Here is a 23,100-nt window from a genome sequence, read left to right as displayed (position 1 = left end):
ATGCTATAGAAAAAACACCAATAACAGTTAGAATGGTTCGATCACATGCCTATTTGGATATTTCCATAGCTGAGAAACCTATAGGAAGAATAGTGGTTCAACTATATGATGATTTAGCTCCTAAATCCACCGAAACCTTTCTAAGTCTCATCAAAGGTACTACTATCAATGATAAATTTTATTCCTATAAACATAATATATTCCATCGAATTTTAAAGAACTTCGTAGTTCAAGCTGGTGATGTGATCTATGGTATGTCAGATAATATCGATGAATCAAACATTGGGAAAGGATCTATCTTAAAAACCATCCCTGATGAAAATCTTACTGAAGCAATCGATGCTCCATTCAAACTTTGTATGGCTCATGAACCTAACGTGACTAATGCCAATGGATCTCAATTCTTTATAACTTGTTTCCCTCAACCTCATTTAACAGGCCAACATTCCGTGTTTGGTCAAGTCATCCATGGGAAATCCGTCGTGCGAGAAATGGAACGAGTCAATACCAACAAGTTAAATATCCCTCAAGATCAAGTTTTAATTTCTGATTGTGGTGTATGGGATGAAACTATGGATGTACCGGTTTTCAATGCAAGTTATGATCCTATCGGAGGGGATATATATGAAGAACATCCTGACGATGATGAACATATCGATAAAGACTCAAGTGAATCTGTATATATTGCTGCTTCAATCATAAAAGAAAGTGGAACTTTACTTTTTAAACAAGGGAAGAAACAAGAAGCGTATTTGAAATGGAAGAAATGTATTCGATACATTATGGAATATATTCCTGATGAAGATCAAGAGAAAGAATGGTATGCGAAATATATCGAATTAAAGAAGAAAACTTATTTGAATGTGAGTCTTGTATGTTTACAATTGAAGAATTATAAACAATCCTTGAATTATTGTGATTATTTATTAGATATGCCATCATCGTTATCGACTTCTGAATCAGCAAAGATCAATTATAGAAAAGGATTGAATCTTATACAATTTAAGAAATATAAACAAGCTTTGATTAATTTGAAGGTGGCTCATGAATTATTACCCTCTGATGAATTAATTAAACGAGAATTCGAAAAATGTCAATCATTAATTGATCAAGAGAAATTAGCTGAAAAGGTTAAATACGCTAAATTTTTTAGTTAAAATGTAAATAATAATAATTTTTTATATATGTATATGCATGCATTGTTATATAGGTCTATATATACAAATTTAGAAATGGTGGGTATAAATAATAAACTAATTTGTAGTAGCTTCATCTTCATCATCTTCATCATCATTATTATTATCTGGTTGGGGACGAACTAATGAATTTAAATTTAATAAATCAGCAATATCATCACTGGAATCAACAGCAAAAGTTTCAACTCCACTATTGGTTCTTCTACTTGACATTCCAGCTGGGAAAATGACTTCAGGTTCTTGATCGGAATTAGTTCTTGGTCTACGAAGGTATCCTAACAAATGAGAAAGGGCTCCACCTGAATTTGATCTTGATGAACGATGCGAATTTGGTTGTGGTTGTGATGGATTAATAGATGAAGCAGATGATGATGATGATGGTTCAAGACCTGAATTTGTAATACCAAAATAATGAAATCTATTACCTGAATTATAAAATGGAGTTGTAACGGATGATAAATTTGGTGATGTGACTGCAGTACCAGCAGGTGGTGGAGGTGGACCATTGGTTGGGACCGGAGAAGCAGCAGGAACATTTATAGGAATACTTCTTGATGTAAAAGTTGCTGATGGTTCAGTATTAGGTCTTGGAACTGTTTCCGATTCATGAGTAACATTGACATTATCAGATACTCCAGCCGCATTATTAGCAGATGAATTAGTATTTGGATCAACAGATCTTTCAAATGGTAAATTAATTAAAGTAAAATTTTCAAGATGTCTACTAGCAGAAGATTCTTCAGCCACAGATGATCTACACAATGGACATGTAGTATGTTCTTTCAACCATTCACTTAAACATTCTTTACCAAAGATATGACCACAAGGCATTTTAATAGCGGAATGATCAAACAGGCCCGTATAAGTACATAAATATTCAGTTCTAGGGTTTGGAGGTGGAGTTTCAGGGCTGGTAGATGATGCAGCTGGAGCTGGACCTGAAGTCGGAGGTGGACCCGATTCAGTTGTAGTTGATGGTTCAGGGGTAGCAGTGGCTGATGGTTGAGATCGATTTCCATTTCTACTATTAGATCTACTATCGGTTGGATCGACAGTTCCGGTACGTAATTTTCTTTTTTTAACATTAACCATTGAATCTGTATCACCATCATTATCAATATCAACATCTTCATCATTATTATCTTTAATTCCAGATTCATTATTAATGATATTCAATTCTTTATTTAAATTATCAAAATTTTCAAAACAAATAGAACAAGTTTTATTATGATTTCTATGGGTTGAGTCATTATCGTCATCTTCATCATCATTAAAATCATGAACACTAGGGAATGAATTAAATTTATCAACTGTTATACCTTTTTCTTTATGTAACCCATGTAAAATTGATGAATAAGCCATTTGAGTTGCTATTCTTATAAATTCTTGTATAGCTCTTGGATCTCTATTGGTGGAATTATTAGGTAATGACATGATTAATGAACCTGCTCTATTAGGGAATCGAGGATTATTTTCATCAGAGAATACATAATTAACGGTAATAACAATTGATCTTGAATCATCATTTTCGATATTATTAGTAGGATCAACATTAGGATTAGGATTTGTATTTGTATTTGGACCAGGACCAGCAGTAGCAGAACCTGATGAATTTGAATTTGAACTTTCGGAATCAGTAGGATTATGAGTTTCAGTTATTAAAGTAGCTCTTTCATTTCTTGTAATAGTAGTAGTTGCTCTTGGGAATGGAGTATCAGTAGTTGGGTTTGTGGTAGTTGATCTTCGACTTCTATCTCGGATATTATCCATGAATCTATCAAAGAGATTCATATGAGTTCTATGGACTCTATTAGGATCGGTATCATCGGGATTGGAATTAGCTGAATGAGAAGGAGCATTGGTGGTATTGGGGTTGGAGGATGTAGACGCCAGGGAAGGAGCTCTTCTTGGACCTGATTGAGATTGAGATTGATTCTGATCTTGATTCACATCATTATCATCCTGCCGATTATTACCAGACGGTTGATTGTTCATGATGATCTGAGTATATGACTGTGAAAGGAAATGTCTATAAAATTAACCGGGATTGAAATGTAATATTTATGATCTCTACCGTTACACGAAGGGGAACAAAGAGAGGGCCAAGTAAAAATTTAAAAGTACCGTAAAATAAATAAGGGTGGGTGACAATCAATATCGTTTGATATTCGAACTAATGTGTTACTCCTCTCTTCTATGAGTATATGAGTTGTTGTTGTATGAGTTTGGTGAATCAAACTTAACAAGGTAAATTGTAAAGTGATTAGAAATCAATTTAGAGAAATTGTGTAATCAGATATTTCTAAATTTGTGTGATCGATCAAATCACAAATTTATGATGACATAAGAAATTATATAATCAAAGAAATTTATAGTATCACAAGACACATATAACCATTATAACTTCAAACGATAACTATTGCAATTGCAATTTACATGATGATCTAAATAGTAAAGGAGTCTTTTATTTAATGTATATGGTGAAAACTTTTCTTTTCTTTTCTTTTCTTTCTTTTCAATTGAATGTCCCGAAACTGTATAAAATTATATATAAATAAAACTAAATTAAACACATAATAATTATTTTTAAACCTACACGAAGAATGAAAATGATAAAATAGCAACCAAAGAACATACAAAAGTAATTGGAATAGAATAATGATATCCTGTACTACTGCTTCCACTACTTCCACTTGATGAAGAACCTGTATTTGTTGAAGCTGAGTTTGAACCAGATGTAGAACGTGAAGATGTACCAGTTGATGATGATGTGGTGGTGGCTTGATTATTATTATTATTGCTATTACTAAAGATATTACCGGTTACAGTGGTGACTACTGCAGTATTAGCGTTTGATCCTGTTAATTTACCAGTTTGATAACTTACTGGAGTAAGAGAAGTTTGAGTTCCAACTTTACCTAAATTAGTTTGACTAAAATCAGCTGCTCTAACTGCACCAGGAATATTTTCATTGGCACCAATAACTTGAATATCTTCATCAGTTGTATAAATGACATTAGCAACACTGATTTCTAAATTATCAAAATCATAAACCCAATAAGCATTTCTCATAACGATATCTCCTAATAATAAATAATTTGAAGTTTGACTGAAAATACCTAAATAACAAGTTGATTGAGTTGCAGGGATTAATAAATTACCTAATGGGATATTTAATTTAAATCCTCCGAAATTAATTGCTACAATAGCATTTGGATCACTAGTACATGGTAAAATATATGCTCCTAATGATGAACTATAAGTTCCACCTAAAGCTTGACCTAAACTTTGTAATAAAGCAGTTGGAAGGAAACTTAAAGTGGTACCGGTATCCAACACAGCAGCATAACTATCTGAACTAACAGTTTCTGTGGTTTTACCATTGGAGAAAGTAATACCATTGACGAGAACTTGAGATCTCATGGCAATATTATAGCCTGAAGTTGATAAGATTGGTAATGTAGTTAAATTTCCTGAAATTTTAGCATTATCAATAGCTCCAAATAAAACATTCCCACTTGGATCAATGGTTCTACCTAAATAAATTGAATAAAGATTTCTTTCCGTAATTCCTAATGCTTTTAATCTAAGGGGTAAATTTTGATAAGTATAACTTGTACCAGCCACACTATTAGCATAAGTAACTTCTAAAGAAGGTAAACCAATACCCAACACACCGACATTGGAACTGGTAGTATTGACCACAGCAAAAGATAAGGAATCAACGGTGGTATTACCAATGATAACTTTATCATTACCCCAAAGTCCTACCGCTTCAGTACCATCAGCATATTGAATTTCAAAATCAGCCGTTGAATTTTGTTGCCAAGTATCGGAATTACCGGTATTGAAAGAACCATATTGAGAACAAGTGTTTGTGGTTTGATAACTTTCAGTTCCAGTTGGAGCTGCTTGAGTTGGATATCCACCTCCCACACCTGGGGTATAATAAATCGTAGTATAATAATAACCTGAAGTACCTCCACCCCCTGAACCTCCACCGAATGGCCAAAACCAATTTTTAGCAGTGGTTGATGCACTATCATCTCTCTTTTGAAGTTGTTTATCATTATCTTGTTCGTTATAGGAGTTATCATTTGATTCTTCTTCGTCAATTTCAGGTTCATTAATATCATCAACGTATTGGATGGTTGAGTCATCATCTTGTGAAGATTCTTCATCATCTTGTTCAAACACAACTTGTCTTTTCGATTGAGAAGGAGCATCTACACAAGTTAAATCATGAGACATGACCCATAAATCGGAAGAACCAGTATCAACCAAAACACCCACTTCATCTTGATTAGAACCAAGTTTTAAAGCAGCCATATAAAAAGTTTGTTCATTTTGAATTTCCATATTAAGATAACCATTTGAATCTCTTTTAGTTAAGATTCGAGGGGAATGATCATGATTTTCATCTTGATCGAATAATTCACGTTTTGAATTGGCTCTTTTAACTTGGAAATCAAGTTTGAACCCTGTTGCTTCTGATGATACTAAATGAGATAAATAATTGATAGCCACTAAGCATAGTAATGAATTCTTCATATTCATAGACGGTAATACCATTGTATAGTGATGTTAGAAGCTATCAGAAAAGGTGAAGATACAGAGAAATGAAAGGGGAATCTAATTGATGATGGGTTGATGTAATAATAGTTGTTTTGAACGAGGTTTGAAATATTTATTTATGTATCAAAGTTTGCGTAACAGAAACAGAGCAAAAAAAGAAAAGCTAAACAAGACAGACACTGCCTTCCTTTTGTCTGTTAGCAGAAAAGAAATAAAATAAAAATGATGACACTAAATTTATTTTATTTACTCACTAAAAATCACTAAAAATAGCCTACGCTCATACACTAATAACTCACTACAAGTAGAATGATGGCACAGTACGAACACTTCCACATGATGGATGTATACAGTAGAATTTATACTCTACTATAAATATCTAAAAAGTAAATTCCAACAAGGGGTAAATTAACTACCGGACCGATTAGAACAAGTGTTTACAATAAAAAAAGCTTAACCCTTTTAGCTAGTGGTAAAATGTGAGATTACCGATCTTTTTTATCACTAAAAAAATCATTATTAGTGAAACAAAATTGGTGGAGATGACGGATGACCTGAAACAGTTCACCACACTACAACAACAACTTAACCATTAATATTATTATTAAGTAAGGGGTGGCAAACCTGTATAGATAATATTTCTCTATAGTTCATAGCGGCTTAGAGATCTGATATCCTTAGCCTCTCCCCAAGTGTAAAATTTATTTGCCACTGCTCGCTACATCGTTTCACATACAGTCTCTCTCTCTCTCAAATTTCTCCCCAGAAATGAATGAAATTTCTTGGCTAATTTGTTAGGGAGAGAGAGAGAGAGAGAAGAGGGGAGAAAGGAGGAGCAGGGGATGAAGTAGATGTACATGTAGAAGTAAAAGAGGCAGTTCACAGTATGCTAATTATTATATACGTTATCTATACATATATATTATTGACACCTATTGAATTATATGTATTCAATTATCTTCCCCATTGTTTCTTTTGGTGTAAGCCGTTTCTATTATCGCGTTTTTTAAAATAATCTACGGTAATATTATATGACATTATCAGCTCTCGATAATATCACAATGTTTATTTCGATAATTTACAAAAGTTACGTATTATGTTATGAATGAATTCATCAATATTATATGTTTAAGGAACGAAACTCATGTAGTACTTATTTTACCATAGTTTAGGTGTTAATAGTTGGTGGTGTATCTTACGTGATTTTTATTTTTGGTTTGTTTAGAGGAATTTGACCACTACACGACATGTTCCTATATATAACAATTGCAATTGAAAAATTATTGCAAAAAAACAAAACCTGAAACAAATATAATACTGTAGCTAACCTTACGTTGCAGTAATGCTTTTAATCTTACCCTAATTAGTAAAAAAACTTTATTTAAATTCATACTTAATGCTTATAATCTTCTCTCAAATTCAAAAATTTGATTATTTATTGTTGAAACTATTAAGAATATATCATTAACAAATGAGTGAATCTACTAATCCACTTCAAGATCTTCTTGACTTCAAGTATACTACTGCCATCTATCAAATCATGCTTTCTAATGAGGATTATGAAATTGATATTTCAGATAATTTACAAGCTTTCGAGAAATATCAAACATCTCAACAACAGTTATTAGATTACTTAGATGAAGATACAGAAGAAGTTAAAAAGAGTGTTTCAGATATGACTGCAAAATTAGATCCCAATAATATTATCAAAGATCCTAAGAAAATCATATCCATTTGGAATAGATTACATAGAATTGATCTATACAGTCCATTAGAGTTTAAAGCTGATGAACTCAACTTGGTAATTCCTGGTTTTGAAAATGAAATATATAAATTACATTCCGGTTCTAATTTCTTGTATGCAGCATTCCAAATTATGTTTCGTCTTTCATTATCTCCAAGGTCTCTTTTAGGAAGAGAGTTATCGCCAACTATAGAACCTATTGATCAACAACAAGAAGTTAATCTTCCACTTTCAGAAGGTCAATCTGATGATCAATCAAATAGACATCAAACTACGGAAAGTAGTAATGCAAGACAAGGTTCTGCAGGAAGATCGGGTGGTCAAATTAAGCCATCAGAGCAAAGTTTAATTAAACTTCATACAAGAAACAATATGCTCAGTGGCTATATCGGGCTTTATTTTCCAGTTTCGGATAATAGTAAGTTAGAATTTACACTTCAAACGATACTGTTTAGACAAATCAAAAAGGCGGCTCAAATTGGAATGTCTGATCCACTAAGTGTGGAAATAAAAGATAAAAATGAGAAATCCAATGTCAAGTTCTTCCTCATGAATGTATTAGATCCTACTATACGTTTCTTACGTAAAATACTATCTACAGACGTTGACCAAGAAGAGAAAATCGATTTAACCATCAAAGATTTGTCCTTCCAGATTATTCCCGACATCATAATAAGTTTAGCAAAGGAAGGTAGGAGAATTAGAATCCCTATAGAGTTAAAGGATAATATACAAGTTACGTATGAAAGGTTTAATGAAATTAATATCCTTAATAAGAGAAATATACCTTTCATTTATGACATTAGTCAATTATTTCGAGAATGTGTTGCTCTAAACCATAGGGCTGGTTTTTTATCAGACGCTATAAATACTTATTACATCCAATTCACTCTTCCGCATCATCTCGATGTTTTAGGAAATATTGGACCTTATCAAGTTTATCGAATTCCTTATAATCTAACGGTGGTTAGACTGAATAAAGAGTTTATTCAATGTTTGCTTACAAGTTATTACTTACCTAATTCATCAATTCAAGATTACATGTTGGGCAAAGGTCTTTTTGATAAGCTTCAATACATATTGGTAGGTGAATCGTTTGTGACTCAGTTTCATAACGACTTGAAAGGTATAATTACCGATCTCAATAAAACAAAAGGCATTAGAACTAGAAGTCACACTCGAGGTTATGGCTATGTGAATACCGACTTACAATCTAGTCAAGTGGTTGCTGATCCTTCAACAAGTTTCAAACAAAGCAATGCAGAATTATTACTAAAAACAAAAGAGATTTATGATGTAAGGTTTCATTTTGAAACCTTAGGTGGATTATTTGGTAAAATAAAAATACTAGAAGTATTTGGAGGAATGAAACAAGATTCTAATAATGCTGTTGTGCTCAAGGTTCTTTATAAGAAATCACATTGTATCGTTAAGATTTATGATCCTAACTATTCTAAGTCACTAATTAGACAGGGATATCGTTATCATGATACAATGAATGAATGTACTCGTTCTTTCGTAAAAGAGTGTGGTGCTTACCATTTACTCCAGCAAGAAAGTTTCATTCCAAAGGTGTTCGAAGTAGGAACTTTGACTAGTGGGAAGGGTAGCTTTATGCAAAAATTTCCTTTCGATGAAATACTTGATAAAAAGAAGCTAAATTTACAAGGCTATTATATTATCCTTCAGTTTATAGAAGCAAAGACTCTTGGAGAGCTTGACTCTAGAAGAAGGCTTTTTTGCAGCGATGTCATTAAGGAAAAATTGGCCATAATCCATTCCCATGAAGTTTCCCATGGGGATATTTATAAAAACAATATTCTCGTTGAAGATCGTTTTAAAAATGGTACACTTTACGTTGATAAAAAGTTAATAAAAGTATACTACATTGATTTCGGATCATCACGAATCTCCAAAAAGAGAGAAGAGGGTAAGAAAGTAGCAATTGCTACAAGTTTGGAAGGAATTAAAAAAGCTCAGGAAAGAGATGTTGTGCTACTTAATAAACTACTTGGGATAGAATATGATTCACGTAAAAGACATGCAGAAGAAATGAATTCAAGTAACCTAAATCCAATAGAGGAATAGTAGTTTTTGGTTTTTTTATTTAGTTAGAAATGTATTAGAAAACTTCAAGAAGATAATTGTGTATTTTATTTAAATCAATAATATGTTTATTCTGTTTGAAATGGATTCTCTTGTTAAGTAAAGAAAGTTTTTAAATAATTTTTATTATACTATCTTAAAAGAAGAATTTTTGTGAAAATAGACCTGCAAAACTATTATATATTAAGAAATGGTCCAGTTTATTGATAAGTGATGTTTATTCAAATTAAATTATTTTGAATATGTTATGTAGACACCATTTGCAGTTTAATAATAGATATTTGCAACTGTTTTTAAATTATAGTTCAATTTTTAAGTTGATTTTAAAGTTGATTATTTTGAATGGTTGAATATTATTATTAGGAAACTTTCAATATCAGCCAATTCTAGATTGACTCTAATAATTCTTTTTATCAAATATCATCCATACCCACATCAATCTTCATTATAGAACAACTCTCCAATATATCATAACTATGTAACGCCAAGAATAGTTTACAAAAGTACACGACCTCATTTAAATTTCTATTTGTGTTAGCAGCCCAAAATATATTTTTGACCGTCATAATCTAATTCAAAGAACAGGTTGGTATAAATCAAATTCAAAACAATCCAATTGCATTGAATTCTAGATTCATTATCAACGAATTACTGATTTGGTAATGAATGAAGGCCAATCCAACAATATAAGTCCTAAACAAAAATCATATCATGGTCAAAATAAAACTATAGGATTAGGAATTGAGCCTTATGTCCCACCATCATCTGATGAATCTAAACCTGGATTAAAACCTATTCGATTGGTGAAACAAGTAGAGCATAGTAAATCATCATCTACATCGTCATCATCTTCTACTTCATCTAATACATCAGCATCTGCTGCTATTGATAAAGCTAATAATGATGAATTCCAATGTCGTCCTATGCGATTAGGAAGTAGTAGTACTAAAATCCAACCCCCATCAACACCATCATCTGCATCCACAAACACAAATGTCATATCTCCTACTCCTAAAAGACGATCTATTCAAATCAAAGCATTGCCAATATCCACTGATAATGATCGTTCATCTACAGCTTCAGGAGTTGAATCTTCAATTTCAATCCCTCATGTTGATCCTAATGTTGATGATATAATCTTTGCTATTTGTATAGTTGATTTTCATCATCAAAGAGGACCTGAGATTCAATGGTGGAAATCAAATTATTTTCAAGATTATAATGCTAATTTATTTAAAAATTTACCCTTTCAAGCTTTACCTGATGGATCACATTTATTTGAAGAAACATTTTCAAATTTTAATTTAGTATATGATTTTAAAAATAATATATCGATTGATAATGGAGAAGATCTTAATCATTATCAAGGTGATCCAAGATATCTTAAGACATTATTTGGATGTTCATGTGTTCGACAATTGAAAACCAGTGAATTATCTCAAGAAGAAAGAGATCGTCATAAGGATATTACTCGATCTATAGTTCAAAAATCTGTCGTTATTATCGTTCGTAATAAACCTATCTTTTCCAAGATTAAGGAAAAATTATCGATTTGTACTCATAGTTATTTTCAACAAGATGATTTTAATAATTATGATATTTTAATTAATTTATTTGATAGTTTGAATCATAGTTTGAAACAAGAATTAATTGAAGAAAGAGATGATTCCAATCCTCAAACTATTCAATTACAATTAAGTCCTTCATTAAATAATAATCAACAAGATGAAGAAAATTTCATAAATCTTAATTTAAGAAATTTAATTTTAAAATTTAAATCTAATTTTTTAATCATATTTAAAAGTCTTTTATTAGAAAAGAAGATCTTAATTTATTCTAATAATAATCTTGAAATCCTAACTCAATTTCAAAATAATTTAATTAGTCTTATTCCAGAATTAATTAATAATTTAGATAATTCAGGTTGTCCCTTGATAGATTTCATTGAAACCAATAAAGGATCATTAATAAAACCAACTTCATTAAATTTGATTAATCGAAAATCAAAATTAAGATTCTTTGGATTACCTTTACAAATCTTTAATACGAAGAATAGTTATTGGAATCCTTATTTACCATTACAACAATTGAATGAATTATCCTTAATTGAAAGTTTTATGATTGGGTGTTCGAATTATTTATTTGTGAATCAATTAGATACGTTTAAGATTGATTTATTTATAAATTTAGATACTTATGAATTAAAATTCCCTATGACTAATAATATCAAACCGGAAGAATTATCATTATCAGCTCAAGATAAAAAGTTCATTACTTCAGTTATAAATAATATTACTTTAAATGGAGATAATGGATCTTATTATGGTAATGATGATTATATTCGTAATCAATTTGAAGATTATTTATTATCATTATTATCTACTACTAGATTTCAACAATATGTGGATAAATTTAATCAATTTCCTCCTGGATTTGAAAGTAATAATACCAATAATCCTGTCATTACCAATGTTAAACATTTAGGTAATTTAAGTCATTTTAATGATAAGTATATTGAAATGTGGAAACGAAGTCAAAATTTCAAGATTTGGAATCTTATGGCGGATGAATTTATTTTTAATTTTATTAATCCAAATCATATATCGTTTGATTTAATAGATACATCATCTCATCTTAATAATGCGAATCAAATCACTCAATTCTTTAATAGTTTTAAATTCAAACCTGCTACACCAGTTTCATCCACCAGTTCCACTTCAGGAGCTAATATCATTGATAAGGAATCCAAAGCACAGAAATTCATAGTGGAAGATAATAGTACATCGAAGGAAAATGATAGACCAACCAATAATAATAATAACGACAACCCCCATTCGAAACATAACGAAAATGACAATGACAATGATGACTATGATGATGATGATGATGATACGACTATCATTGCTAATGACAATGAGTTTGTAAATATAAATGAATCTGTAGAACCGATTGGGAAAAGGATATCGAATTGGACATCTACGTGGGGATTCAAAAAGAAGTGATATAGTCGTGTGTATGTTAGTAAGTATATATATACCCAATATAGAAGTTGATTCTTATAGATCTGTATATCTGTATATGTCTTAATTGTTACTGCAAAAAAAGGTCTGAGATATCCCACCAAAAAAAAAAGCAGCAGCAGCAGCAGCACATCTCAAAAATAAAAATAAAAAAAGTTTTTCAAAATGAAGTTGAAGTGAACAGTGTAAGGAAGGAACCAACTATACCATGACATTGAAACATCCATTTCAAATAGTTCTTGCCAATGAAGCAGGAACTCATCTCTTTACATCAGTCAAGAATGAAATCTCAGTATTTGGATTAACTGGTGAGTCAAAGGGGAAATTACTTGGTTCATGGATTGATCCAATTGATAATTTACAACCATTACAAAAACAACAACAAGAAAAGATCAAAGTACTTGAAAAGAACGCTACTAATGGTGAGCCGATCAAAGTTCCTAAGATCCCTACTCCTGGACCTGGAGCTCCTCCAATTTATAATTATATTCGTTCATTATTTTTAAGTCATCATGATAAATATTTGATTGGGATAAGTGATAGTGATAAATCAGTGATTATATTTGAAATTGTCGAAGATGATAATGAAAATTGTCTTAAGTTTATTAAACGTCAACCCTTTCCAAAACGTCCAAGTTCAATATCGATCGATGAAGATGATGATACCATTATTGTGGCTGATAAATTCGGTGATGTTTATACTATGGATATTATTGGATTAGAAGTGGTGGATGAAAAGAAATTAAATCCTATTTTAGGTCATGTATCAATGTTAAGTGAAGTATTAATCACTAAATATAATGGTAAGAAATTCATTATTACGGGAGATAGAGATGAACATATTAGAATTACTAATTATCCTAAGACTTATGTGATTAAAGATTGGTTATTTGGAGCTGAACATAAAGAATTCATAAGTATTTTAACCATTCCAAGCTTGAATCCATCATTATTAATCAGTGGAGGAGGGGATGATTTTATAAGTTTATGGAATTGGTATGAATCTAAATTTATTACTAAAATTGATATTAAAAATTTAATTCAACAATTCTTAACTGATAGTCATTTACCACCGGAAAGATTCTTAACGGAAGAATCCGAACGAGAAATGTCAATCTCAAAATTATTAATGTTGAATCATAATGATCATCAATATATTATAATCTTATGTGAAAACACTCCTGCATTATTATTGTTTGAATTAATTGATTCATCAAGTTTTAAATATATTCAAACTTTCACTACTAATCATTCTATCATCGATATAACCGTGATTGAAAACACCAATACCATCATTGCCTCTGTCGATAATGATCAGGATGAAAACACTAAATTATTACAATATTATCACCTTAAAGAGGGGAAATTATTCGATGCATCGATATCTAATGATGATGTCATTGAACGAATTTCAAATTTAAATCAATGTCAAGTTGAATCAAGAGATGATTATTATCCATTATATACTATAAATACGTTAAGAAAGAGAAGTGAACATTAAAAAGTAATGTTTCATATGTAAATATATATTATAAATTAATACCAGCGCTACCATGTAAGATCAATGAGGAGATGTGTGTGGGGGGTCCACAGTGCGAAAGATTTGAAATCAGATAAGAAAAGACGAAGATCGGATTAAGGGGCAAGTAAGATACCACCAGTATACCATACAACTCAGAGATAGATTGAACTTGTTCAATTATAGATATAAACAACCATATATGAAGAGAAGATAAACCGCAACGCAACGATGATGACAGCCGAATCTTTGGTTGATTTGCCTGATGATATTCTTTATCAGATTTATCAATATTTAAATATGGATGATTTAAAGAATTTAGTCTTGACTAATAAATCATTCATCCCAGGGATTTATGATCAGATTTATCGTCATGGGAAGTATATCATAACGTTTGATGATGGTGATATTGATGGTGAGGGAAGCAGCAATAGTCATACTTTGATAGATGAAGATGAAGAGGAGGAGGATGATGAATACTTTATATCAGATGACGATGATGACGATGATGATGATAATGAAAGTTTAGACAACTTGGATTCTGATTTCTATTTTGATGATTTTGATGAATATTATGATACATTTTATGATGAACCTCAAGATATATTTTTTGAAGATGAAGAAGATGATGATGAAGATTATGAATATGAATCTGATTTTGAATATGAACAACAATTTCAATTTGATAATGTGATCAATGATGGTGAAGATAGTGATGATGAGGAGGATATTAATAATGGTCAAGATGAAGTGGTTATAATTCGAAATTCTGCCCGATGGACACCTCCACCTCATTATTATTGTGCTTCTCATAAACGATCTTCATCATCAATGGGATTACCAATTCGATTAATTAATGATGATCAAGATTTAATTGATCATATTAATCGATTCAAGCATTTTAATATCACTATTTCGATTACAAATTTCAATGAAATCATTAATAAGTTGAATAAATATGAATCATTATTAAAGAAGTTGTTCTCCAATGAAAAGAATCAGAATCAGAATCAGTATAACAATAATCAGAATAATAATAAGAAAGAGATTAAGATATTTATAAAGTTGGATTATACCTTCCAATCATTCAATGATGTCAAAGATTGTTTAACCAATGTTAATCGATTAATCTATTATTTTGATCAACTGGAACCTGGAGAAGATCAAGATGGCCAAGGAAAAGGGGGTGAAAACAAAGGTAAGAAGAAACATCACCAGCATCGTCATAGAGTAGAACAAGTACAAGATGACAATGATGACAATGATGATGAAGATGATACGTTCAATATGCCTAAACAAATGTATAATAAGATTCAAATTGATTTAGCTATCAATCATTATAATTCATCTGCTAATAAAGCAGTAGGATGAGCGGAGTTGTGATTGCAAATCCGCAAATTGAAGAGGGAAGTAGTACTATGAAATAAACAGATTGATATTCTACCCATATTTAACGTTTGCTTTATATAATTTTAACTTCTATTCATACTACTATATATCGTATAATGCCATATCATACCTTATTGTAACCAAAACTTAAACCATTAACTATAGTGTTATCCTTTTTAAATTTGTTACTATTTTTAAAACATAATTATCGCCAAAAAAAGGAAAAGAAAAAAAAAATGGTTAAGAAAAAAAAAAAAGTTGGTTTGAACCAAAACAATTGTAACAATTATCCGTTATAATATATATAACTATCCATATCCCACTGTCAGAAGTCGACAGTACTTTGAAATCCATCCATACCTCTTGTTCGTTAAGAAGGTACACACCCCCTATAGATTACTTCATGTGTATATAAGAGCAGTGTGGGGAAAGACTACAAAATAGACAGACAAATATAGCCATACCATTATACGAATAGACGATTATTATACACATCATGTTCTTGAATAAGTTAACCCTTCTATATCTTATGATACGGATAAGTATTGGTGAAGATGTTCCTGTTCCTGTTCCTGTGGCATCAAACTTATCAGATTTGGTGGAAATTAAACTAGCAGCCACTGATCCAAATCAAACTGTTGACCCAAGTATCTTATTAGCAACAGCCACGGCTGCATCAACTTCGATAATAACGGGTGGGGGAAATGGGAATGCCATGACTGATACCAGTAATATCTTGAAATTAACTATTGTTAATCCTACAACTCCAAATATACCAACTGGAGGTGAAACTACCACTACATCAACCACTAAAACATCAACTTATCATGAAACTACAGGAATTACCACCACTGTTTCAGAAGATTCTTATGATCAAAGTTTATTTAAATTGATATTAACCGTTCAAGAAGGGGATTCGTATTATAATGCTGGTTTCCAAGTCGGTACTAATTCATCTTCTGGTAAAAATGCCGTTGATTTAAGATTGGATTTAATTCAACCTGAATTATGGGTTATGAATGGGAATGATTTTTATGATTGTAATTTCATTAATTCATGGTTTTCATCCGAAGAAGTAGTTTATAATTCAACTTCAGTATATCCTGCTGCCGTAACTACGGAACCAGAATATATCGCTACTGTTTGTGGTCAAGGTGGATTATATTTCACTCCAACTCCTTCTGCTTCAGATGATCTGATTGTATTACCAACTGCAACTATCGAAGGTGTTAAAAATGGTAATCCATATGTTATCCCTTATATGAATGTAATTGAAGCTACTGGTGTATTTGAAACTGATGATATTTATTTCAATACTACTAATAATCATCAAGTGGTATTATCAAATTTCACATTTATAAATGTTAATGATACTAATATGTATTTTGGAGGATTAGGTTTAGCAGGTTTACCTCAAGGTAGTGGATTCCTTTATACATTAACCTCATTAGGAATCATTCAATCCCCTTCGTATTCATTATGGTTTAATAATTGTACAGAAGGTACAGGTGAATCATTTGGAGAATTACTTCCTGGAGTTATAGATCAAAAATATTATTCCGGTGATCTTTATGCATTTGAAATCCCTGATCATTCCGGTATAAGATTCCCCTCCGATAATAATCTTGATATATTTTCAAATACAGCTTTAAAAGACTTAGTATTACCTATTTTACAATTAGATGATTTATTAGTGGAAAATCAATTAAATGGTGAAACTATTTCTTTATTATCAACTCCAGGCGATTCAATCGCTTTAATTCTTGATTCAAGATCATCGTATAATTATATCCCCTTGGATATGATTGTTAATTTAGCCATTCAAACTAATGCTTATTATAGTAATGAAGCTGAAAGATGGATAGTTCAATGTGATGTGATAACCGGTTCTCAAGCCACATTAAATTTCATATTTGGAGGTTTAGAAGTTCCAATCCCCTTACAAGATTTCATAGTTGATGCTAATTATTATGGAAAAACTTTAAAATTTAGTAATGGAGAAAAAGCATGTTATTTAACCTTTTTACCATCATCATTAAATGGATTTAATTCATTAGGTTTACCATTCATAACTAATATTTATCTTGCCGTGGATAATGCTGGGAAATCAATTGCATTAGCTAATGCTAATAGAAATCTTCAAGTTAGTAAAAGTGCTTTAGAACCCACTGGTAAAGTTCAACCATTCACGATTCCAACTTCAACTGCTGCGTTATCGATATCAACTTTAAATCAAACCAACGTTAGTGCCACACTTGTGGTGGCCCATCTGTCAATTGGATACATTCAATCGGGATTCATTCCATTCGCTATCTCTCAATCCTATGCTCCTGATGTGACTTTAACTTATTCCTCGATTGATGGATCAGAAGAATCTGGAGTTGGGGTTAATTTAGATATCCCAGCTCGATTCTCTGGGGCCGTGATTCGAAGTGGGGAAATCATTATTACTGCTGGTGCAACTAATTCCTTAGCTTCTAATACTACAACTTTATTACCGGGTGTGGCTAGTGCTGCTAGTGAGAATGCCACTACTAGTAAAAATGGAGGAAATTCATTTAAGAGTAAATCAATGTTGATTAATGGTACCGATCCTGACTTTAAACAAATATTCTTCATACTATCTTTGCTTCTTATAAGTATTTGTATTTTATAAAAAAAGTTAATAATAAAAAAAAATAGATTTGTGTATAAATAATATTTAGTAAAAACTGTTATAGAACTACTAAAATAAAATAAAATAAAATGAATAAATAAATAAATAAATAAATAAATAAATAAATAAGTATATTATAATATGTAAATTATATAATTATGATGATGAAATAAAAAGTAAAAGTAAAACTGAAATGAACTCCAATATATATATATAGTTGAAACCAAAACCATTACTGATAAATTAACCCTATGAATATGTTTTTTTTTATTTTTAATTAATTAGTTGTATGTTTATAATTTTCTTAATTCTATGTTTTGTAAACGTTTATTCTCATCCTGATGTTCCAAATCTTCATTTGATTCGGAATATTGATATTGATTGACTTTTAAATAATATGGTTGTTTCTGTTGTTGTTGTTCTTTCCCTTCATAATATCGATAATAATTATACCATGCAATATCAATTATGGTAAGGAATAATCCTAATAAATTTATAAAATTTAATCGATCTCCAAATATAAATGAACTTAATACGATAGTTAATAATTCTTTAAAGATTCCAGCAATGGATAATGTTGTAACTTGAGCTACCGTTAATAATTTAAATTCACTTAATGTCATCATAAATGCTAAAATTCCCGGGATAATCATTAATGATATAGTTTTAAAGAATCCAATCGTATCCCATATAGTTGAATCAGTAAAATTTTCCCATCCTTCAAAGATTAATCCTATAACTAATAATATAAGACACATTGATGGTGAGATATAAAAGATGGTTGATATGGAATTGGGAGTATATGGATTTCGTTTTAATAATAATTGAGTGAATGACCATCTTAAACCTGACATCATTGAAGCTCCAATCACTAATATTATTCCTAAATCATTATTTTCATCTTCAACTTCATAATCCAGTAAATCAACGGGATCTTTCTTAACCATCATTATTACTGAACCTGTCATAATAAATACAATGACAATCAATCTCCAATTAAATTTTTCTAATCGGAATAATAATCCAAATAAAAGAACAAACATTAATGATGAAGTCTTTAACATGGTATATAAACTAAGAGAAATGAATTTGAATGAAACGTTGGATAATCCAATATCACCAGCTGATGCTAATGAACAAGGAAAAATTTGTTTAATATAGGTTAAACCTCCAATTTGAAAGATTCGAAGGAATTGTAATAAATTACCTCGATTAGATGAGTTTGGTTGATAATGATAATTGTTTACGGTTGGTCTTAAACTGGGATTAAAATAAAGTACAGTACAACTTAAGATCATTAAACAAAATTGATGGAATGAAGTTATAAGGATAGGAAATTTAAAATCAAGACCCGCTTTACCAAACATCCATTTATTATAGATTGATATGGATAATGAAAAAAGGTACCAACCTAGTATATATATGATAGCTTCAAAAGTTCGTCTTGATATTTGAATCTTACCTATTTTGATATTTGGAGCAGTTACATCTTCTAGGTTACTATTATTGTTATTGAAATTGTTGATGTTATTGTCGTCACTATCTTCATTATCGTTAGGTTTATTCATGGTAGTGGTGGTGGTAGAGGTAGTACTTGTATTACTAGGTGCTGTAGGAGATGATGGGGTTGAATTGGAAGGGGTTGTTATAGAAGACGAGCTATTTGTATTGGATGATATTGACATGCTCTTGATATGATTGAAAGACACTGATCGTGACTTGCCTTTAGGATTGGGGTATTTAAAGTCCATGAATGATGGATATGGTTATATTGATGAGGGGGTTGATTATGGATGAAGGATGATGAATGCTGAAATGATCAACGCCTTATGGGTTGACTGACGGTAAATAGTGTTTGTGGAGTGCTAAACAAGGGGGAAGCAATTGAGCAATTGATCTCTAGTAAACGGGAATTGATAATAGTTGATACTGATTAGCACAGTCTAGCCCATATATACATACACAGACCTTTATGACGATGATGATGATGAATGAATGAATGAAATGATCCAAATGGATTGGGTAAAGGATTGATGATGATAATAAACAAACACCTCAAACCAAAAACTCAACAGCAAGACAAAAAAGAACAAAAAGGATAAAAATGTCTGATAATCCTAATTAGGAAATTCAGACAAAAAAACCTCCAAAAAAAGACGAACAAATTATAAAACTGAAATTATCTAAAAAAGGCAGCACCAAACTGATTTAAACGGTAATTCAAAGGAAGGCGTTGGATTGAAAACCCTTAAACTAAGGAAGTCAGAAGAAGGAGGCATTGTATGGCTTGTCATTGTAATCCATCAATCATATCATATCATATCATATCATATCACAGCAGTTTGATATAGTGAATCAATCGATTAGACGGCTCTCCTGGGATCAAAATAGCTATTCAAATCAGAAAAAGGCAGCCAAACCCCATTTTCAACCATGCTGCAAAAGAATATGGACAAGAGTTCATTATTGAATCTACAGGCAGAATACATCCTAAATGAAATCAAAGCAGCTGAAGGGAATAACATTGGTGGGTTATACTCTTTAATCATTGATGATAAAGTGGAATCAATCTTATTCAGAGTACTAACCAAAGATCAATTATTAAGAATCGTTACTTCAATTGAAAAGATTGATGAAAAAAGGAAACAAAGTCCTTTCTTACAAGCAATCTATTTGGTTGATATGACGGTTTTCAACTTGAAATGTATCATTGCTGACGTTCAAACTAATAGATATAAAAATGGAATTGGTTTATTTATACCAACTTATGATAATAATACCCTTAATTTCTTTAATTCATCTCGATTCTTATCCAATCCCAAAATCAATCAATACTTAATCGATATCAAAAATTGTTATATTGATCTTTATCCTCAAGAATCAAAAGTATTCTTAACTGATAATTTCACTCCCAATTCAATGCCAATTTATTATAATGAAAATTGTTCAGAATTCGTATTAACTCAAATCAAATTAGCGGCTAAAAGTTTAGTTAATCTAATGATAATCACAGGTGAATATCCTTTAATTCGATTCTATAGTCCCAACAATCATTTAAATCATCATCCTTATACTGCTTCACGATTATCAGAATTAATTGCTGATGAATTTCAACAACAAATTGATAATTATGCTCGTGAACATTTGGATTTCCCTCCTCCATCGGAAAATAAACCAAGATCAATCTTATTGATTGTTGATAGAACCATTGATTTATATGCTCCATTATTACATGAATTCACTTATCAAGCCATGGCCATGGATATTGTTCCAAGTTTAGAAAGAAAAGGAGTTTATGAATATAATTTTGAAACAGAAACTGGGGAAATTAATAAAACCACAGCATTATTGGAAAATGAAAATGATCCAACTTGGATAAGTCTTAGACATTATCATATTATTGAAAGTTCAGAAATCATGATTAAAATATTTAATGATTTTGTTCAAAATAATCAATTATTAGTAGATAGATCAAAAGTAACCACCACTAGTAATATCCTGTATGTCATGGCTCATTTAAAAGGGTTCGATGAAGAAAGAAAATTAATGGTATTACATAAAACTTTAGTGGAAGAATGTCTTGATCTTAATACTAAACGAAAATTAGCTGAATTTGCTGCTGATTTCGAACAAACTTGTGCTTCAGAAGGAGTAACGTTTGAAGGTGAAAGAAATAAAACTTTACATAATGATCTTATTGTATTATTGGCTAGAGATGATTTACATATCAATGATAAAATGAGATTAGTATTGATTTATGGCTTATATAGAGGAGGATTAATTGAAGCTGATTTTATGAAATTAGTTAAATTCATTGGTGTTAATGATCGTCAAATCATATCTCTTATATCAAGATGTTTTGAAAATTTACATAAATTAGGTTTCCCCGTTATCAAAAAAGATGTTAAAGATAAAAAAGTAGTTAAAAAGATGTTTCATACTATAAATAATCAAGGTACTTATAATACTTCAAGATATGGTACTGCCATTAAGAATTTAACTCAAGGATTAATTAAATATAATTTAGATGAAGAATGGTTTCCTTATTTTAGAGATAAACCATTAATGGAAGATTTACCTCCTAGTGCACAAAATCTTAATGATTCTCATTCCAATAATAGTAATAATAGTAATCAAAATGGATCATTAAGAAATACGAGAATTAAACCAGTATGGGCTCAATCCATAAATGCATCTAATTCAAATTCTCATAGTAATAATCATTATAATCATCAACCTACTAAACAAAGGATTTTCTGTTATATAGCAGGTGGGATGACTTATTCTGAAATAAGATCAATGTATGAATTATCATCATCATTAAATAAAGACATTTATATTGGTTCGGAATCGATTTTAAAACCAAGAGATTTCTTAATAGGATTACAAAGTATTGATAATGCTAAAAGTGTAATGGATCTTGATTTACATTTAATGAAATTAAAACATAAATCAAGTGATCCTCCAAATTATTTGTTTGAAGATGGTAGACCAAAACCTCCTCAAGCTCCAATCCCACAACCCCAACCTCCACAATCACAACATTTTAAAACTACAACATCATCATCGTCATCATCAGCATCTCCAAATCCAAATTCAAAAGTACCACTGCATTATCAAAAACGTTCATCATCTTTAAGTATGAATTCGTCACCTGAGAAGAAAGACAAGGAAAAGAAAACTTCAAGATTAAAGAAACTTTTTAAATGATTGGATGGTTTCCACTCTTCATTTACTAGTAATAACGTTTTATTAATTTGTATTTTATATTTATTTATATATATATATATCTATACAATCTATATTCAAACACAGTATCATTGTAGCATTCTTCTTTTTGGGTTTGGAAATCAAACTTTAAAAGTACAATAAAAAGCTAAAACTGAATGTCAAAA

At 30.7% G+C, this 23,100-nt stretch overlaps 10 protein-coding genes across 10 annotated transcripts; 7 read left to right on the top strand and 3 right to left on the bottom strand. All coding sequences in view use genetic code 12, as the record gives it.

The window, feature by feature from the left end:
- Positions 1–32: 32 nt before the first annotated feature.
- DFJ63DRAFT_336433 (peptidylprolyl isomerase) lies at positions 33–1,157 on the top strand (the record flags this gene model as incomplete). The annotated part of the gene is made up of 1 exon (XM_064908375.1): positions 33–1,157. One exon carries the CDS (start codon positions 33–35, stop codon positions 1,155–1,157), a length of 1,125 nt encoding a protein of 374 aa, XP_064761010.1.
- Positions 1,158–1,213: 56 nt separating this feature from the next.
- DFJ63DRAFT_319885 (ubiquitin-protein ligase) lies at positions 1,214–3,639 on the bottom strand. Its single transcript, XM_064907124.1, has one exon. It carries the CDS (start codon positions 3,189–3,191, stop codon positions 1,254–1,256), a length of 1,938 nt encoding a protein of 645 aa, XP_064761009.1. The 5' UTR covers positions 3,192–3,639; the 3' UTR covers positions 1,214–1,253.
- A 149-nt stretch (positions 3,640–3,788) lies between these two features.
- Positions 3,789–5,768, bottom strand: SAP9 (aspartyl protease; the record flags this gene model as incomplete). The annotated part of the gene is made up of 1 exon (XM_064906329.1): positions 3,789–5,768. The coding sequence occupies one exon, from the start codon at positions 5,766–5,768 to the stop codon at positions 3,789–3,791; it is 1,980 nt and encodes a 659-aa protein (XP_064761008.1).
- Positions 5,769–7,242: 1,474 nt separating this feature from the next.
- Positions 7,243–9,603, top strand: DFJ63DRAFT_314281 (uncharacterized protein; the record flags this gene model as incomplete). The annotated part of the gene is made up of 1 exon (XM_064906328.1): positions 7,243–9,603. One exon carries the CDS (start codon positions 7,243–7,245, stop codon positions 9,601–9,603), a length of 2,361 nt encoding a protein of 786 aa, XP_064761007.1.
- Positions 9,604–9,943: 340 nt separating this feature from the next.
- DFJ63DRAFT_192580 (uncharacterized protein) lies at positions 9,944–12,736 on the top strand. Its single transcript, XM_064903888.1, has one exon. The coding sequence runs from the start codon at positions 10,284–10,286 to the stop codon at positions 12,621–12,623; it is 2,340 nt and encodes a 779-aa protein (XP_064761006.1). The 5' UTR covers positions 9,944–10,283; the 3' UTR covers positions 12,624–12,736.
- DFJ63DRAFT_192581 (uncharacterized protein) lies at positions 12,737–14,267 on the top strand. The gene has a single exon (XM_064903889.1). It carries the CDS (start codon positions 12,850–12,852, stop codon positions 14,140–14,142), a length of 1,293 nt encoding a protein of 430 aa, XP_064761005.1. The 5' UTR covers positions 12,737–12,849; the 3' UTR covers positions 14,143–14,267.
- DFJ63DRAFT_193247 (uncharacterized protein) lies at positions 14,268–15,788 on the top strand. The gene is made up of 2 exons (XM_064903892.1): positions 14,268–14,771; positions 14,865–15,788. Exons 1-2 carry the CDS (start codon positions 14,392–14,394, stop codon positions 15,529–15,531), a joined length of 1,047 nt encoding a protein of 348 aa, XP_064761004.1. The 5' UTR covers positions 14,268–14,391; the 3' UTR covers positions 15,532–15,788.
- Positions 15,789–16,078: 290 nt separating this feature from the next.
- On the top strand, positions 16,079–18,205 carry YPS7 (putative aspartic endopeptidase; the record flags this gene model as incomplete). The annotated part of the gene is made up of 1 exon (XM_064906327.1): positions 16,079–18,205. One exon carries the CDS (start codon positions 16,079–16,081, stop codon positions 18,203–18,205), a length of 2,127 nt encoding a protein of 708 aa, XP_064761003.1.
- Positions 18,206–18,318: 113 nt separating this feature from the next.
- DFJ63DRAFT_319880 (uncharacterized protein) lies at positions 18,319–20,210 on the bottom strand. Its single transcript, XM_064907123.1, has one exon. It carries the CDS (start codon positions 19,954–19,956, stop codon positions 18,499–18,501), a length of 1,458 nt encoding a protein of 485 aa, XP_064761002.1. The 5' UTR covers positions 19,957–20,210; the 3' UTR covers positions 18,319–18,498.
- An 87-nt stretch (positions 20,211–20,297) lies between these two features.
- On the top strand, positions 20,298–22,988 carry SEC1 (Sec1p). The gene has a single exon (XM_064903844.1). The coding sequence runs from the start codon at positions 20,639–20,641 to the stop codon at positions 22,913–22,915; it is 2,277 nt and encodes a 758-aa protein (XP_064761001.1). The 5' UTR covers positions 20,298–20,638; the 3' UTR covers positions 22,916–22,988.
- Positions 22,989–23,100: the final 112 nt, after the last annotated feature.

Source organism: Scheffersomyces coipomensis (genome assembly GCF_036884675.1).
Source record: "Scheffersomyces coipomensis strain NRRL Y-17651 chromosome Unknown DFJ63scaffold_5, whole genome shotgun sequence".
NCBI classification, from domain to species: domain Eukaryota; kingdom Fungi; phylum Ascomycota; class Pichiomycetes; order Serinales; family Debaryomycetaceae; genus Scheffersomyces; species Scheffersomyces coipomensis.
Note: the sequence above shows the minus strand (reverse complement) of the source record. Positions and strands in the feature narration are given on the sequence as shown.